The 18,129-nt window shown below is 38.6% G+C and overlaps 1 protein-coding gene across 1 annotated transcript in view; it reads right to left on the bottom strand.

Annotated features, from left to right (window-relative positions):
* Positions 1-11,742: 11,742 nt before the first annotated feature.
* Positions 11,743-18,129, bottom strand: part of LOC108802528 (membrane-associated guanylate kinase, WW and PDZ domain-containing protein 2-like) — a 37,876-nt gene continuing 31,489 nt past the window's right edge. The window contains exons 4-5 of the mRNA XM_018574390.1: positions 14,598-14,813; positions 11,743-11,960 (exon numbers count right to left, since the gene is read on the bottom strand). Of these exons, the coding sequence (XP_018429892.1) occupies positions 11,743-11,960; positions 14,598-14,813 (434 nt within the window). The remainder of the gene's footprint in view (positions 11,961-14,597; positions 14,814-18,129) is intronic.

The raw sequence follows: 18,129 nt of genomic DNA, 5'->3' as shown, positions 1-18,129 counted from the left end.
TACCTTGTCCACGATCCCCGCTGTGTCCTCCAGCCAATGCCAGCATCCATCTTCCGTCCCTTCAGTTTCAGTCCAAGGGGTCACCATGACAAGATGTAAGGGGAAATCTCCTCAATGGCTGATACAGATCATTCTCTTGCATCACGCTCCCCTACAGCATCAGGCAAACCCAAACATTTATCAGCATTCCAACACATTCCACTACAACAAAATTAACAGGGAATTGCCAGCCCTATAAATGTACTTAACTAAAGGTATTACTTCTCCTAGTTCAACCCTCTGGAACACATAAAGAGAGACTGCTGGGAGCAATTAATATTGAGAGCAATTAATATTGAGAGCTTTGTGAGCCCCAATAACTCTGAAAAGGTCCACCAGAACAGCTAGGGCCCATCTTAGCTGCATCAAGGTGCTGTGAAAAAATAAACACAGATGAGAAACATCACACATCACTTAATTATTCCCATGTACATCATACAATCTTGTTCTGCTAGCAACACACATAAAACATAAAAAAATATTTTTACGCAACTATCTCCAGTGAAATAATTTTTTTTTAAAATCACACTTAATTCTGAAAATACATAATTGCTTATACTATACATTCACTACAGGGTCAAATAAAGTTGCTATTGACTATAGGAGAGTCCATGTATAGGATAGGAGAGTCTATGTCATCTAACAGCCCGATGCATCTCAGAACAAAAAACACATCTAAAACACAGCGTGATCCCGCCCAGCAGTGGCATGGTAGAAACAGTGTTCCTGGTGCTAGCTAGACAAGAAGTAAAGACTTATAAAATGAGTGCAAACTTAGTATGTCCATTAAACTGCCAACAGGTCAAGATTTATAGGGAGACTGAAGCTTCACGGAGCACTGTTGTGTGGGAGTATAGTTTCACGTAAGCCAATTTTTATCACTAAAATTTAGAGAAAGACAAAAAGGTATATAGTATTATCTTCCAAGCATTATCTGTATGGGATTTCCAAGACCCTCCCTTTCCAACTTGTGTCTGTCTTTACTGAGTTAGAACTGGTGATTTGCCCATGTGTACATGTACATTATTTGATATTGTGAGGATTAGCTCCAAACGGCAGCACATTAAGGACACCGCCACTCGCTTTTCACTTTTTAAGGGCTTCTTTGCCCACTGTTATTAACTGACGACTCCAAAAGAAAAGTTCACACAGGTGTTCCCTCGCAGAGGTTTTCAAACAAAGTACCATTTTCTGTCATCAAACAAACATTTTTCAGTCTCACCAACTTCAGGTGGTTCCTTTACCTCAAAACTTCTGGCCGCACAGGCTGTATTCAAAGACCTTGCAACACAGACGAATTGCCACACAGGTTGCTTTTCACCATACGAGTGAACTGCTCCCCAGTCTGCCAGACTCACAGACTGGTTCCAGGGTGGAGCCCTCCTGACTCCTGCAGGGACCTCCTCTGTCCCCCAGGTGGAACCACTCATTTAGCAGCCTGGGATATCTTATGAAGGCCCTAATGAGCCAGCTTCCTTCAGCTGGGGTGGTTACCTCTAGGCTTCCAGCACTCTCAACACTTCCCCCTAGCATAAGAACCTCAGTACTACACCTATAACCGGGCCCTACAAATCTGCCATCCTGGCTATACCAAAACATCCCCATCCGCCCACTGCCACAATAAGTAAAATATGTTGGTGTTATTAAGGTTATTATGAATGAATAATTCTACTTCCGCACATAGTTAATCAGTATTTACGCCAAGCAGCTGCCTCTTAATTAGCAGCAGACTGCCTACCACGTGCATGCCTTTAGTTATCAATTGGGTTGCTTAGAAGGTCTATGAGATAGGTAGATTAACACCCAACTGAAGGAGCACACATGACAGACTCACAACGCTGTTGACAATTGCAAGGCATATATTCAGTATTGTCATTCTAAAACAGGAAATTCTATTACTGGCAGGATCTCAAAGTAAGACACTTTGCAAGAGAGTCACAAAGGTTATATGCTTAAAGCGTATGTCAAGGTGAAATAAAAAAAACATATTTAGCACATCTGTTCAATACTCTGTCGATATGCCAGAAACATAGTATGCTCCTGCCTTCCTTTTTGACATGACAACACAGCTCTGAATTCCTAAGCACATGGTGTTAGCCCTGCCACACTTTAAACCCTCCCACCCCATAACTCCTCCTTGTACACTGGCGCAGAGTACCAGAACCTATTGGTTCAAAATAGTTTTGGCAAAATCAACAAGTATTTTTTTTACACTTATTAACATATATAACACAACACTATCAGTGGTTTATTTAGCAGACCAAAAAGGGAACACATAAGAGAAGTTCATTGTTAGGGTTACAGAGACTTTAGGAAAACTCTATTTAGTGAGGCATGATCCCAAACATTCAAAAAATTGATTTTGGATTTCTATACACTTCAACACACTACATTGTGTTCGAAGAAACTGGATGTAAGTGAAACCAAGAGATAATACATAGGGATTAGACGTAAAACATATTTTCAAAATTTGAAATACATGTAAGCATCTGGTGAAGGTGCTTTTGTAAAGATTCAGGACAACATACCATATGTTAGAGCAAGCAGTGTAAGCATACCCAACTATCCATATACCGAAATGCGATGGCATGTTTTTCTGCCTCTAAAGAAAGTAATTTTTTAAAATATCATGCACTGCTCTAAGCCAGATGTGCAAAAATTAAAAGGCAGAAAGAGCATAACATTCATAAACTTCTTTTACTTGATAAGAATGCATGGAAGTATAGATTACAATAAAAACCAAGTCAATAGAGATTGTCATTATCTTAGCAGGGTATCTTTTACATCTAATATTTACTGCCCTCAAGTGTCAAAGCCCAGAAAGTACACTGTACACTACATTTCCCAGTACTGCGTGCAGTAGTTCACAGATCATACAACCTGTAGAACTATTTTAGCACATGTACAGAAGTCCAAGTGTTTGCACAAATCGGCTTCTTTCAGCCTTGCTAGATAATTTTAGACTTTTATCTTCTTCTGCACTTTCACCAGAAGAACCAGTTATGATTTATCTCGTGAGCAAATATTTGTTCTTTTTTTTCCAAATTCAAAGAATAAAATGTACTACCTACTATATTTGAATCCAATGGGAAATCTTCAGATAAAACAATCCATTATCTACAATCTATAATTTTATTGTGAAAAACAAAAGCAAACTTTTGATGTTTACCTGGATTATGAACAAGACAGCATGCTGTGTTAAGCTTTCAACTATGAGATTGAAAAAACACATGAAATGTGTAGCTTTTGCCACATGCTAGGCATCAGCTAATACATTATTTCACATGTTCATGGTGTTCACTTTGAAAAGCTCATTTTAATAACAACGAATGTTTTATCAGTTGATAGAGTGGCATACTAATAGGCATAGAAGTGTTTACAATTGGAGGTCATAGATTACCCCATATTTATATTTAAGAATATTTGAGGGCATGGCTTGGCAGCCAATTTTAACAGAAGCAGATCTAAGTGCTCCCGCTGATTTTCTGCACAATGACTGCCAGATAGGCAATCTACACCAGTCCTGTAGTCAGCCTTCCCGACTTATTAAATTAGTTAACTGCGTAGAGTGCATCAGCACTTTTCTGGCTTGCAACACTGTGCTGTCCAAGATGATACTGGTCACCTGCCACAGAATTAAGCGAGGGACAAACACAAGGACATTGTGACCACACACATGCGGAATCCAGTGACATAAGTTGAACCCCATAGTGGCGATGAGACTAATGGAATTCAGAATACAGAGACTTTACTACAAAGACAAGAAGAACATAGGTATCCGCTCTACACTGGACCCCATAGACACAGGCAACGACTCCCTGGGAGACTCACAGACTGCTGTAGTGGTTCTTGGAAAGCTGAGCCCACATTTGGGAAAATTTTGGCTACAGTACAGGCCTACAATACCTCCCTAAAGATCCTCACAGGGCAGGTCCTTGGCATAAAGGAGGCATTTAAGCCACAAACAAAGCATAGAGGACATTAAAAACAGTTTGAGGAGAAATAATATTTGCATATTGGGGTTACCAGAATGGGTACAGGGCAAGGACCCCATTGTCTACATTAAAAACTTGGTCATGGAGATATTTGGCAAGGACAGATTTACAACTGTTGAATTCATGGATTAGATTTGTTTTTCTACTGTGTGCTTTAAATGGAATACGCTTAATATTAGCGAATATCTATGAACCTCCATCCTCCAACAGCTCTCACAATTTATGACACTCCATCCATTTTACATTACAACTTAGACCAGCTGTTGTAAAACTACAAGCCCCATAAATCTTTGAAAGACTCTTACTGCCACAGGCATGACTTCCAGAGTCAAAAGAACAATGAGGATGGGGAATACACAGGACTTTTATTAGCTATAATCACTCATTGACAGTAAGGATCCTTCTTTATTGGAGCTATCTGTGATTATGAAGGCAGTACTACACATGCCACCTCCTCTACCACCTTAAAGGCTAGTTCACACCAGCCACAGTGCGTTCTGGGCCTGTTTCTGGCTGCAACGCACTGGATCGCATTGCGGCCGGCTTACCGCAGCCACACCCTCCGGCTGCAATGTGATTGGCCACATGGGAATGCATGGTACATCAATGTCTGCGTTCCAATCCGGTCCGGTCAGAAAAAATAGTGCTTGCAGAATTTTTTCTGACCTGACTGCAGGCATTGATGTGCCTTGCGTTCCCGTTCGGCCGATTGCATTATGGCCGATCGCATTGTGGCCAGGGGGCATGGCTGTGGTGCCATTCACTTCAATGCACCACCACGCCCCTTCCCACCCCACAACAAAGTGAGCTGGCCGCAATGCGATCCAGTGCATTCCAGGCAAGACTCGGACCGGAACGCATTGTGGCTGGTGTGAACTAGCCGTAATACAGTTTTTGTTGTCTTTTGACCTCCCTTGTTTAACAGAGATGGACAGAAATAGGTTAGGTATATAACCCTATCATCCCCTATGACTTATTGCCATAGTTGGGGAAAGATGTGCTTTGGCCAGAATCTTATAGGCCAATCTCTCTGGCAACATCTGATATTAAAATACTAGCTAGGGCCCTAACAAACTGATAAACATATAATTTATAAACTAAACTGCATTATTATTATTATATAGGATTTATATAGCGCCAACAGCTTGCGTGGCGCTTAGAAAATTGAGCTTTTTGGTTTGAGCACTTGACAGGATGGGGCAATGTTGATAAGACAGGCCCCTATCAGGGGGTCCTATTCTCCATTTTTCCCTAGGTATCCAAGAATTTGACCCCCAAGAATAAGACCCCAAACTTTGCATTTAATACATGCTGAATGGTAATTTTACATAGTCATTATCTTAAAGCGATTTTCCCCCTTTGCAGCCAAATTGGGATAGCACCTGCAATATATTTGTTATATGTTCCTATTGACATTGCATAACTTGAATTTTTTTTATTTTTTAAGCACTTTTTGCTTGCTTACAAAATCATAGCTAGAATACCGCCTATGTAATATTAAGGAGGGTGCTATGAAAAATTATGTTTACCCTACTCAACCTTGCTTGTACTGTACTGGCAGTACACTAGATTTCAACACTATCTGTCCTAACAAAGGGTTAAATATTCAGAAGCATTCTATGTTAATGAGAGGAAGCTCAGTTTGTCCCTCTACTTTGACTTTTAAATTGTTCAGTGTAGCCTGTAATCTGCACAAAGGCCTTCACCAAAGAAACATCTAAAACATAAAAAAAGATATAGTTTTTTTGTATGTTGTGTGGATGGGAACACAGCAAACATATGGAGTGTTTTTCTCATATTTGACTGCAAAAGTGGAAATACAATTTAAGGGTACATACGCAATTTCTGTTTTTAATCCATACATACGAATGAATAGATAGATAGATAGATGTATAGATAGATACTCAAATAACAAGCAATCTCTATACAACAATACACTAATAAATGGATATACAGTATACTCAAGTAATATGTGTTTTTCTTATTTATTATGAAAAGTAAAATCATATATTTTCTTTATTATGCTCATGACAAATTCAATTATGAAATACTTGATTTGAATATTTAATATTTAGTTTCCCTCCAGCAAATGACGCACTGGAGCCTGTTCTCCCACATTTACCTGTCTGTTCTTAATTGCTGTAATTGCTTATTTACAGAGCTAAATAGCTCAAGTTTACATGCAAAAAAATGAATAACTCAGAAGAATGATGCATCCCTCTGCTTCCACTCCCTCTGGCTGCAGTTTCATGGCAGCACCTTGCAATCAAATGTTTTGCAAAATAAATGTTTGAATGGAACAAAATACACAGTGTAAAACATGTTTTAAAAAATATAACACTTTAAAAAGTCTAATACAATTGACTTAATACCAATACAGTTTCCATTTAAACATACATTTAAACAAGACAGCATGTCTTATTATAATCCTCAACTGCACAAAATGCAAACCTCACTGAAATCAGCTGGTTAAAAAAAGGTATCTAAAAACACAAAGAAAATCTTAATTATTGCTCTGCTTATTATCCATTCTTTTTCAACCCATAATAACAAAACAAAAAAAATTAAAGATAAAATGTTTTTTTATGGTAATAGTTAAAGCAATCAGAGGATGTGTAAAGCCAAGCGCAGTTTTATTTACTCCTTAATAAAACACTTGTTCCCAGCATTCTCCTCATGTAAACCATCATGAGCCAAATGTCTTGCATGCACTTAAGCGAAAGAAGAGAATTTATAGCTTTTGAATACAGCAGCCTCACTATTAAGCAGGAGTTAAAAGGAAGAGGTTAAGTGAAGAAACAGTCACCCATTTTATATGATTAAGAATGATCAAATTATAGTCAGTCATAACTAATAATCAACTGACAGCTTTCCAATCAACACAAAATCCATTAACTGACATAGTATGCCTGGTAATCCTACCAGGCCACTGCAACAATCCTACATTTGTATTACTGTAGCATTAAATTAGGTATTTCTCAGAAAAAAAATCCATGCCATTTCTGTATCTATCTGCCTGATGCATTTAAATTATGTATTTGCATACATTAAAATTATCTTTCTCATTGCAGAATTCCTGATAATACATTTCCAGCCTTGGTGATAGCCAGAAATATGGACTATTTATCATATGTGAAAAGACAAAGTACAACACAACAATAAATCAAACACTGCAGAACCAACACTAAAACAACAGGAGAGTTTGAATGCCATAGTGTCTTCTATAACACACATTCTTAACCTGCGATCTGTTTATTCTCTTGGGTATAACTGAAATTGTGAAGAGGTACTTTTGCTTTTTTAGTTCTACCTGAAAATAATATATATATTTTTTAAGTATTTGCTACCCTATGGAATACAAACTAGGTAGTTATATATAATTATGTAAAACATATAAAGGATTTCTTAAAACACATTTAAATTGTACACTAATTGATCCCTCTGCCCATGCTAACTATATCCTCTAGTACTTATCTTAGACTCGGGGCTGCTCCATAGACTGAGAAGACAGGAACAGTGACAGCTCCTGGACTGGCATACAAGGGGCTATTATATAGTATGGGGAGGAGGGCCTGTTAGCATTAAGTTACTTTCCCTACTACAGCGTTCTAAATGCATGGTTTCAGGAAAGCTTCTATTATAAGACTTTGTGCTCATATAGAATGTCTGATATAATATATGTTAATATTTGCATTAACTCTGTGTATATATACTCCTTTCTCCTTCAATACATGCAGTGATGACATACTATTGTAGCACTCACCCCTGAAGGAGCCACCAGAATAACGCGGGTACTTCTGTCCTGAAGCAAGAATTCACCACCCAAACAGAATCCACAGCACACCAACACACCTTGTGAAGTTTTCTAAGAATTTTACTGAGCAAATTACTTCTTATGATTGGCCAAACAAATAAATGGAATACCATAGTAAGAAGAAACAGTATTTAAGAATATACTTTAGTATTAGGACACTCTGTAGCCACTGCTTCTTGATGGACTAATGTCTTTATTCAACCTCAAATACTATGTAACTATGTAACTGAAACATACTGTTACACTACTGGCTAGCCATCGTTGGAGTCCACTCTGTGCCACTGAAATAGTGGATGCTGATAAATGCAAATGGCCAGAGCCCTCTCACAACTTCATAGTCAACCCTGCAGTAGTGATGCCCGTCAGTGAGAGTCGGGCATCCCCTTGATCTCAGGGCGACAGCCTTTTTGAGCCTTGTGGCATTAGCTGTACCTTGAAGATTATCTCTGGTCACAGGCAGATGCTTAAGAACTCTCTGCAGATGCCTCCTAACACCATGTGGACTACTGGGCCTCAGTAGATCTCTCGCTGACCAGAGATTGCCGTTCGTCCAGGCCACAATATCCCTGCTGTGTGTATTACACTGTGCCCCACAGCAACGACCGTTCGAAAGACACTGATGACCGCTGACCTGGGAAATCCTCTCTCCGGGTATTCTCCAGGTTGAACATGCTCCCCCAGACAGTTCTACACAGAGTCTATGGCTCCTCTGCCTCAGCATCAGCCACACGCATAGATCTGTACAGCTTGCTGGCTTCTCCCAGATTGAGTGTGAACTGGAACTCCAGCCCAGCCCATTCCTCCTGCTCCAGTGCCCAGCCATCTGGGAATCATAGTCCTTACAACCCCCCACAGCATGATCTCCTACTGTAACTGAACTACAACTCCCACAAGTCTCTCTGTATCATAGGCTGTACAGTAAAAATTTACTATTTACAAGCAGAAGTATATCTGATTCGGTAGCAACTCATATAGGGGCTACACTATCATATAAAAACAAAGAGCTATAAAACTTCCCACCAATAGTGTATTCCAATGTGTAAATATTATCAACATGTACTGTATATATACACAATAATTGGCATATAAAATACATTATATAAACAAAGATGTGATCATAGTTATAAAGTGCTCTTGTGCTTGATCATCTAAGTTCATTTAAAGTGCTCTGGTGAATGTCCATACATCAACCTTATTTGTGTCACATCAAATACCACCAACTTGTTGCTCTCTACAAACTTAGACAACTCACCAGATCCGGTGAGACCTAGTATGTGTCAAAAAACGCCTTAATAATCTAGTCTTTTCAATGGGTTACTTCCACCATCTTATCCATATATCAGACTTAATTATTTTTCCAAATTCCTGCATTATATTAACTACAAGTCTATTTTTATACTGTATTGGCCTTTTGGGTGACACCATTCACCATTGACAGACATCTTTTTCTCCAGCTGGTCAGCAAAATAAGGAGCACTATGGCACATAATGCTGACCACTGCAGTCTATACATTGGTTTGTTGCTGATTGCTAAGTAGTTTCTATTAATATAAATTACATGTATTCAGTCATGCAACGCTGTACTGAAATTAATTTTATATAATTTTTTTGGAACAGATCGAGCTTCCTTTTGTGGTATTTACTCCCCACCTTTTTTTTTTTTTTTTACTATAAAAAAAAAAGTAGCTAAAAAAACCCAGTTTTCTCTACATAATGTTATGAAGCATTTATTAGTACCCATTTTTTTGGTAAAATATAAAAGATTTCACATTGGGTAAATAGGCACCAAACATGTCAAGCCTTAAAATTGCATGCACCCGTGAAATCCCAAAAAACTACCATACCCAGAATTGGCCATATGTGATGCTTTAAAAGCATTTGCTGCGCATCATTTTAGTGTCAACAGTGATTGATGGCCCTAGAATTATTACTCACACTCCGATGTTCGCAGTAATATGTACCACGTGAGGCAAATGGGAGCAATCATCGCTTTCGCACGTAAGTGCACCCGACACATGTTTGCATTTGCATGTGTGTGTACATGGGGGCAGTGGACTTTCAAAATGTTTTAGTTTTTTTATATGTGACTCATTTTTTAAAACCTTTTTTTTTTAGACTTCACTTTAGCCCCCTATGTGATAGCAAATGTACAGGTCCTCTTTATGGAGACATCAGGGATCTTTTAGATCCCTAAAGGCACCTAGGGATCCCCAAAGAAGCTGATGAAGCAAAGATCTGCTTCACTAGCTTCTCTCCAGCCACAGAACTGGAGAAATTACAGGCTGAAGGCACAAGTGATGTAATACATAGAGGGGAGATCAGCGGGAGGACTTGGGACTAGGGCCCATTTAGACTATGGCATTGTGGAAAAGCAGCAAAGCCCATTATATGTGTTGGGGAGTTACGATGCCATTAAGGTTGAATGGCACCCCAAAGCACTAAGGCTCTGTTTACACTACTGTTGTGCTGAGTTGAGCTGCACTGCACAACAATGGAAAATCACATTATTCTTAATGGTGCCTGTTCACATCAATGCAACATGGTGCAGTGTGGTTTTTGGAGAGGTGCTGGTGCTTTATTTGATGCTACACAGGGAATCTTTGGCCCCATAGACTTCAATGGAAATGCATAAAAATGTATGTACATGTACAGTATGTTGACACATTTTTTGGTGCATTTGTGTGCCTTAAGTCACCGCAAAGGGAGCCTACACCTTATGATGTGACAGCAGCTATTACTTGTCATTGGCCAAAAGAAAAATGTACAAAGCATGAAGGATGTGTTGGTGTATTGGCACCTAATGGGCTGCCATAATGCAACACACATTAATGTGCATCGAAACAAGTATTAACATACCAAAAAAATTAGAAATGGGTCCCCAAGGTTTGTGTAGATGGGCAAAGGCAGCATGCTTTCAGGTGCATTAAGTTCACATTCAATGTTTTTTTTAATGTGCTTAATTCCTTTTAAATGCTTTTGACCTTCTTAACTTTTTTTAAGCTGCTTTTGAATTCCATTTGCTTTGTTAGGGGGAAAAATGTTCTGAAGAAACAAAGCTCTGATACTTTTCGACTTAATGAAAGCTAAAAATAGAATCAGTTTAAGAATGAGACTCTAATAACTAAGGGGCGGCACATATTGTGAGGTAGTTCTTCTCCAACATACTTTAATAAATCAGCTATTCTTTTATATGCTGATCGGAATGTGGAGAAGGAGCAGTCCATTTAGAGCTGAAAGTCCAAACGCTGAGCTGTAAATTAATTATGATGACATAAAGGGTATGGTGAGACCTCTAGTTCCTTAACAACTGGAGGGGGTGCATTCATTATTTATGATTAAATAAAATTGAAAATTTAACACACTGCACTAGATGAACAGACATCTCACTGGACAGCTCTTAAGAATTATCATGCTTGTCTCAGAATGTTGGTCAATTTTTTTAAGTTAATTAAAACAGAGTCAGCCTGACTTTGACCTGCCCAAAAGCAAGGCAAAGGATATTTGAGCCATTGCCATGGTCTGTTCAATAGCAAGAAAAATGTCAACAGTTTAAGAGCATACTAATTGACCTTGGAATTTTTATAATAAAAAGAGCTTCAAGGAAGACACAATAAGTTGTTATGAAACAAAATAAACACAGCATTTTTAATCACTCACTATATGCTGTTACAGACAAAGGAAAAAAATAACAGAACCATAAACACAGAAACAGAGACTGAGCACTGAATTATAACTCTACAACATAATAAAATGATGATGCTGAAAATGTTCAGTGATTTTATGAGCATAAACATTGCAATATACACTGACATTTACTGATTTAGTCTTTATTATGTTTTTTTCCTATGCACTGTTCCGCACAAAATAACCATACTTAAACCAGAATAATCAGACTCACTCAATAAAGTAGACTTCTCCTTTTTCTGTGTACGCCATCTCCCAGTTATCAGGCAAGGACCCCAGCTCGTCATTTTCATCAGGCTTCAGCTGTTTCTTGAGATCCGTGCTGTCTTTCGACTCTGAGTCTGGCAGGCAGTATAATGGAGTGGTATAAGGCTGGGATGAAATCTCACCTGAGGCATCTGTACTCTTGTCTTCATGTTCACTCGATTCTACATGAGACATAGAAATACACATTTATCACCTTTGCCCTCTAATGTGCTTCTGAGCATTTCAAAGCACAGAAGAGCTGCTCCAGTCAAGCCCTCATCTCAATGTGCAACACATAATCAGAAATGCACTATTTAACATAAAACACATCCAGGATCATTTTACACATAGCAGAAGCTTTATGCAATCTACATGTATAGAATACTATATAAAGTGACACTAAACTCAGGAGTTAAATCTTAAAAATGCATTCAAGTACCCTATTAACAAATGTATCTTATTTGTGTATCACTCAGCTGTAGATCCTCAAATCATCTCTGTGCTGACACTGTCTTTGCTTCTGGATTTTAATTTTATATCACGCAAAATTATTTTAATAAATAGCTGTTTGGGATTCTAATGTTATTCAGTTACATATTAATAGATGCACTTTTTAACAGTTGTTTAGAAAAAAAGACAAATTAAAGATTCATCCTTTTATTCTCCAATTTTGTTCAGATTTGAATCAGTTTGGTGGCTATTGGACAAAACCTAAAAAAAATTAAAAAACCCAAGTAAAAGCCCTAAAAATATTAATGCATTGCTAACACAAGCAGTCTTGTTGCTGTCAGAAACTGAATGATTAAGACCCTGTATTTTCACCTATGGTAAGATTTGCTGCTGGATGGACCAGCAAGGTGTCATCTTGTTGCATCTGTCTCAGTAGCAAGCAAGATTATGCAGCATTTTTGACCAGAAGGAATGATGTCCATTAGAAGAAATGGTTGCTGCACCTCCATGATTCTGCAGTTGCCGACACATAGCCAATGGCAGAAGCACCCTTCTGACATTAGCCTTTATATGCAAATATTTGAATTTTAAAAATGTAGAATCTACCATGCTAGTGTTACCATGTCCAACAATGCATATATGTCAACTTCTCTAATTTGGGCAGAAGTGTCACAACAACATTTTTAAATCTCCAGTGACCGAATGTGCCCACAGAGCACTGAACTAACATTCCATGTCCACTTTCTAATTGATCTTAATTAGAAGCCAGGGCAACCATAAAACTTAACACTTGCTTATTTCTGAGGGCTCAGCATGATACACACCAGAGAGGAGCAGAGAGGATCAGTCAGCTAACCAGAAGCTTTGCCATGCTTTTCCTTGGTAACAAGGTAGGCTCTCTGACAACATGGCAGTCTTGATTGTAACAAACCTGAACATCCACCCACAAACAACAGTTTATGTAGAGGTAAACTATAAAAGCTACTCTATTTCACAAAGTCATGCACAGTAAAAAGCTTTTTTTTCTGTTTTATTCAGCAGCAATAATGATATGTCTGAAAAACACCACAATTAATACAACCAGCAATGGTGCAATGACTGTACCAATCAATGCCGTGGTACTGAGCAAAAAAATATTTTAAAAATGTAAATAAATTGTAAAATTAAAAAATAAATAAAGATGAAGAAAAAAACAAATCGGGCAAAGCCAGCAGTGACAGCTAGCTCCGCCCAACTGATTTCTATTGGCCGGCACCTGCTAGAGTCTTCTAGCAGGTCCCGCCCAATGAATAACAACTGGGTGGAGCTGGCCATGACGTCACGGCCGGCTCCGCCTAGTTATTGTCTAATGACAGATCAGAGTCAGCAGGTCATTTGGGGACGTTGATCTGTCATTACAACTGGAGCCCTTTGGTTCGACTGAACCAAAGGGCTCCGGTGGCTGAAAGATCAGCCGAAGCTACGGCTGGATCCTTCGGCTACTTCGTTAATAATCCCCTCTGTGTTTGCTCAATACACTTTCAGGGTTATTCACAAAAGGGTGAAGAGTTTGGAGAAAGCAGGAGAAGTGAATAATCTAGAAAATAGCTGGACTGGAAAGTGAGCTGAAATGCATATTAATTGATCCAGTCATTCTGTGGCTGAAACACCAGTGTGAAGACGTTCTTCCATTTTAACCCTAGACTGAATTATTTATTTAGAAAGGCCTAGCTCAGAGCAATCAAGAAATACTGTCCCTTGTGGACTATTTCAGTTTATTTTCAATAAACTGGTGAATGTGAAGGATGTTTAATAACATACACTTCTTCTAACAAAGGGGTTTAATCATTCTATGAATGAGTGGGAGTCATCACGCTTACACATTCTCCTGCACCACATTTTTAGGGTGGTGCAGAAGAAATTGATGCCCAAGAGCACTGGGCTGCTGTTTTTTGACTCATTGCTACAGATGACATTTACATTTTACTAGATATCAACATTAAAATTATAAATATTACTGACATATTTCTACCTACTGACCCCATTAGTACACCAGATATATTACTTAATGTGATTTTTAGAGTCTTCATATAGCATAATTTAACGAACAGGCAGGATTCCTAAATGTATGCATTTTATCAGGATGTTACTAACAAGGGACAAATTACTGGCACATTAGTAAGCATACTTGTATGAAAGCCAAAATGAAATATGAAAGACTGGGCAAAAAAATTCTAGTTTGCCATTTTTTGCAAGTAACCATGGTTTCTTTTTCCTGATTTTAATATGCCATTAGCTGTTTTATCTCGATATACTGTATATGGCTTCACACATCAAAATGCTACACAGAGTTCGTCCATAAAAATGATAAAAAAGAGACACACACTGACCTGGTGTTACAGCTACTCCATTTCCATTTATTACTGGTCTCTCCTCTTCCTCCTCCTCTGGAGGTTCAATCCCAGTCTTCTCCATGTTGCTTACAGATTTATTGCGCTTGCGTTTCCCCTCAACTCTTGGAATGCCACCAGGAAATATATGGTCTGTTGCATTTAATAAAAGTGGAGCAGGTTCAGCTGGAGGCTTTGGAGTGCCGTAGTAATTTTCTGCAAATAGATGTAATATTGATAGTTTATTAGCCAAGAAATGTAAGAAGAAAACAAGGGGTCTGTCTTCATGTGCATGTCAATAAGTACAAAAGCAGCCTCATAACACAGATTGCAAAACAGAGATCTAAATAAAATACAGTTCGTAAGCAGAGCCCTTGTCTGGAACTAGCAATCTAGCATCTGGTCATGTTACTGTTCAGTGATTATCCATTGAAATAAAAAATTATCAGCTGTTTTCCGTTTTTGTTGTCTATCTCTTATGCACTGCACTTTCCATGCAATTCCCTTTGTTTCCCATGACAAGCTTATAACACTGTTGAATGTCCAGTGAAAAATACTGAGGGCCTAGGTTGTTACCTGTGTTTAAGAGTAGCTCATATGTACTTAAATATATTCATATTTAAAACACATATGAAAAGGTACAGTGTTATGATTTGGGCAGCACCGTGGATCAGTGGTAAGCATTTCTGCCTTGCAGCAATGGTTGGTTTGAACACTAGTCATGACACTATCTGAATGGAATGTGCATGTTCTCCCTGTGCTTGTATGGCTTTCCTCCCACACACCAAAGACATGCTGGAAGGTTAATTGGCCCTAGTGTATGCATGTATGTATGTGAGATATGGTCCTTACATTGTAAGCACCTTGAGGGATGGGAGTGAGGTGAATGTTTGGTATGTAAAGCGCTGCATCAACTGCTAGTGTTATATAAATGCCTGTTATAATTTATAACCCTAACCCCTCTGTATTGAAATTGTATTGTAATTGTACTGTCTCCCTCCATTTTGTAAAGCTCTGTGCAAATTGTTGGCGCTATATAAATCATATATAATAATGTATATGTCACAGACGACCACAGACGACCACTTTACTTCTTTTTAAACAATTCTAACCACTCATGCTAAATATATTTAAAAAGTATAACCTAAATGCCAACATGATATCAGCCAAGAATGGACTGTGTATATAACAAATACACAAAACGTGCATTGTTGTTTATGATGCACAGTGCTTTAGCAGACTAAATGTAATTTTATAAGGTTTCACATCTACTAAAGTGTGAATTTCACTATCACATATTTTTTACCAGTACTTTTTTTGAGAGCAAAGATGTACTTTCAACAGATGAGGTGGTAGGTAAATTCAAGCTTTTACTTAAGTAGAAAACTTAAGGAGTGACATTTAGTTTTGCCTTGTTTTACACTTTTTTCATCCTTTGTTGCATCTCATTGCTGCTGATCTCCTGCAGTAGTTCCCAGGGCAGGTTTCCTTTGGTGACAACAGGGTACCATGTCTGCTTAAAGCAGGGGTAGCCAATCTTTGGCTCTCCAGCTTTGGTGAAACTACAAATCCCATGAGGCATTGCAAGACTATGACAGCCACAGGCATGACTTCCAGAGACAGAGGCATGATGGGATTTGTAGCTGTAGGGTTGAAGTTTGGTTACTCCTGGCTTAAAGCAATCCTGTCACTTCAGTATATTAAAACACAAACAGCGTGTCCAAAAAAAGGCTTAATACTTGCCTTTCTGGCAGGCAGTAAGGGGAATCTTCACTCTTGAAGAGCCACAAGTGCCTCTGCAATCTGACACTTCCTGGTGTGTTGAATGTCAATACTGTGTCCTGCAGTGGTGTGGGTGGGAGAAACCACAGCCCCTGCTGGGGGACCAGCTCTCCAACACATTTGCAGAGGTAGCGAACAGAACGACCGAGCCGAATCAGCTATTCACTCTCTGCTGTTGGGCCCCTTGGAGTGTAAGGGTGAACAGCAGGGAATGAACTGCCGAACGTTCACTAAACAGCAAACGGGTTTTTCACCTCGGTTCAGCTTAATGTGCTGAGGCTGTTTGGCCAAACAGAAGGGTGGTGAAGTGAGCTGAATGCAGCCGCTGCAAGGCTCAAAATAGCCATACTGTGCTGTTATTATTATACAGGATTTATATAGCGCCAATAGTTTGCACAATGCTTTACAATATAAGGAAGACATTACAGTCACAATACAATTTAAGACAAGATGGTAAGGGGGGCCCTGCCCGTGAAGGCTTACAATCTAAAAGGGAGGGGCAAGTGATACATGAGGTGGTAATAATAATAATAATAATATATTGCGGGTTCCAATAGAGCAGTGGCTGCTGTCAATGGTTCAAATCCTCTTTAAAACTCTGCATAATTTGCTGGTACTATATCAGATAAAAAGCAAATTAAATGATGAATTTAAAAAAACCAGAGCGGTAGATAACCACACGTAACAAAAGTGATGAGGAGAGAGATATACTATACTATCATGTTTTGAACCCTTATGGGAAATACCTGTAATGTTAATTATATTTATATAAATTATGAGAGACTGCAGTTATCTTGCAGTTGTATTTTTTTGTCACTAACTGATAGCTGGTATCTTGGGAAATTTGTTGTGGAAAATTAGCTCTGGGCCATTTTGTGATTTTTTCTGTGAGAAGCTCATGAAACTACATTTGTAGCTTGAGCGCTCTGAAATCCATCCACAGCTTAGACAGATGGCATGTCTCGAGCAATTATACTTCACTCATGCTTTGCTTGCTGATCAATGTCTCCCTAGCAAAGCTCTGGGAGTGGAATTGGTAGCATCAGAAACTCAGGAAAGCTTTTCATACTTTCCATCACTATCTCCACCGTGAACTCCAACAACCAATGTGGAAACATTAGATATTATATTATGAACAGATCTAGTGTGAAATACATACAGATATGTGGGGCATTCACTACAGTTTGTCAGATAATTATTTAATGTGCCTGAAAGTGTACAGTTTTTAGCATCTGCTTTCATAATGAAATATTAAGACCAACAATAATTTAACTCAATCCAAAGAAATACTGCACTCCACAGAATGCCACCAAAAATAAAATCTTTATTCAAGGATCAAAAATATATCTTTAATCTTTTTCTCACCCCTAACACATTTCACCATTGCAGCTTACTCATAGAGATGAGTGCATAAAAGAGAAAGCATATAAGTGACAGATTTACTATTTAACCACTGCAGGGTTTTGGACATATGTGCTACGTCTAGCCCTGAAGTGGTGAAAACAAACTAACTCCTGCAGTGGCAGTAATATTTTGCTCTGCTGGCTTCCAATAGTTTAAAAAAAAAAAGTGATCTGGGCAGCTGTATAACTGCCTGATCACTTTTACAACCATTCTGTCAAATATGTATTACTGCTTGTGACTTCCTTGGGGAGATTTCACCACTTCTTCCTGTCCCTGTGACAGCAGTAAAAGAAACGGTTGTCACTTAGACAGAACTAGTGGTTCTAACCACGGTTATGCCACAGCG

This window comes from Nanorana parkeri, unplaced genomic scaffold (genome assembly GCF_000935625.1).
Source record: "Nanorana parkeri isolate BGI_ZX_2015 unplaced genomic scaffold, ASM93562v1 scaffold2920, whole genome shotgun sequence".
In the NCBI taxonomy this organism is placed as follows: Eukaryota; Metazoa; Chordata; class Amphibia; order Anura; family Dicroglossidae; genus Nanorana; species Nanorana parkeri.
Note: the sequence above shows the minus strand (reverse complement) of the source record. Positions and strands in the feature narration are given on the sequence as shown.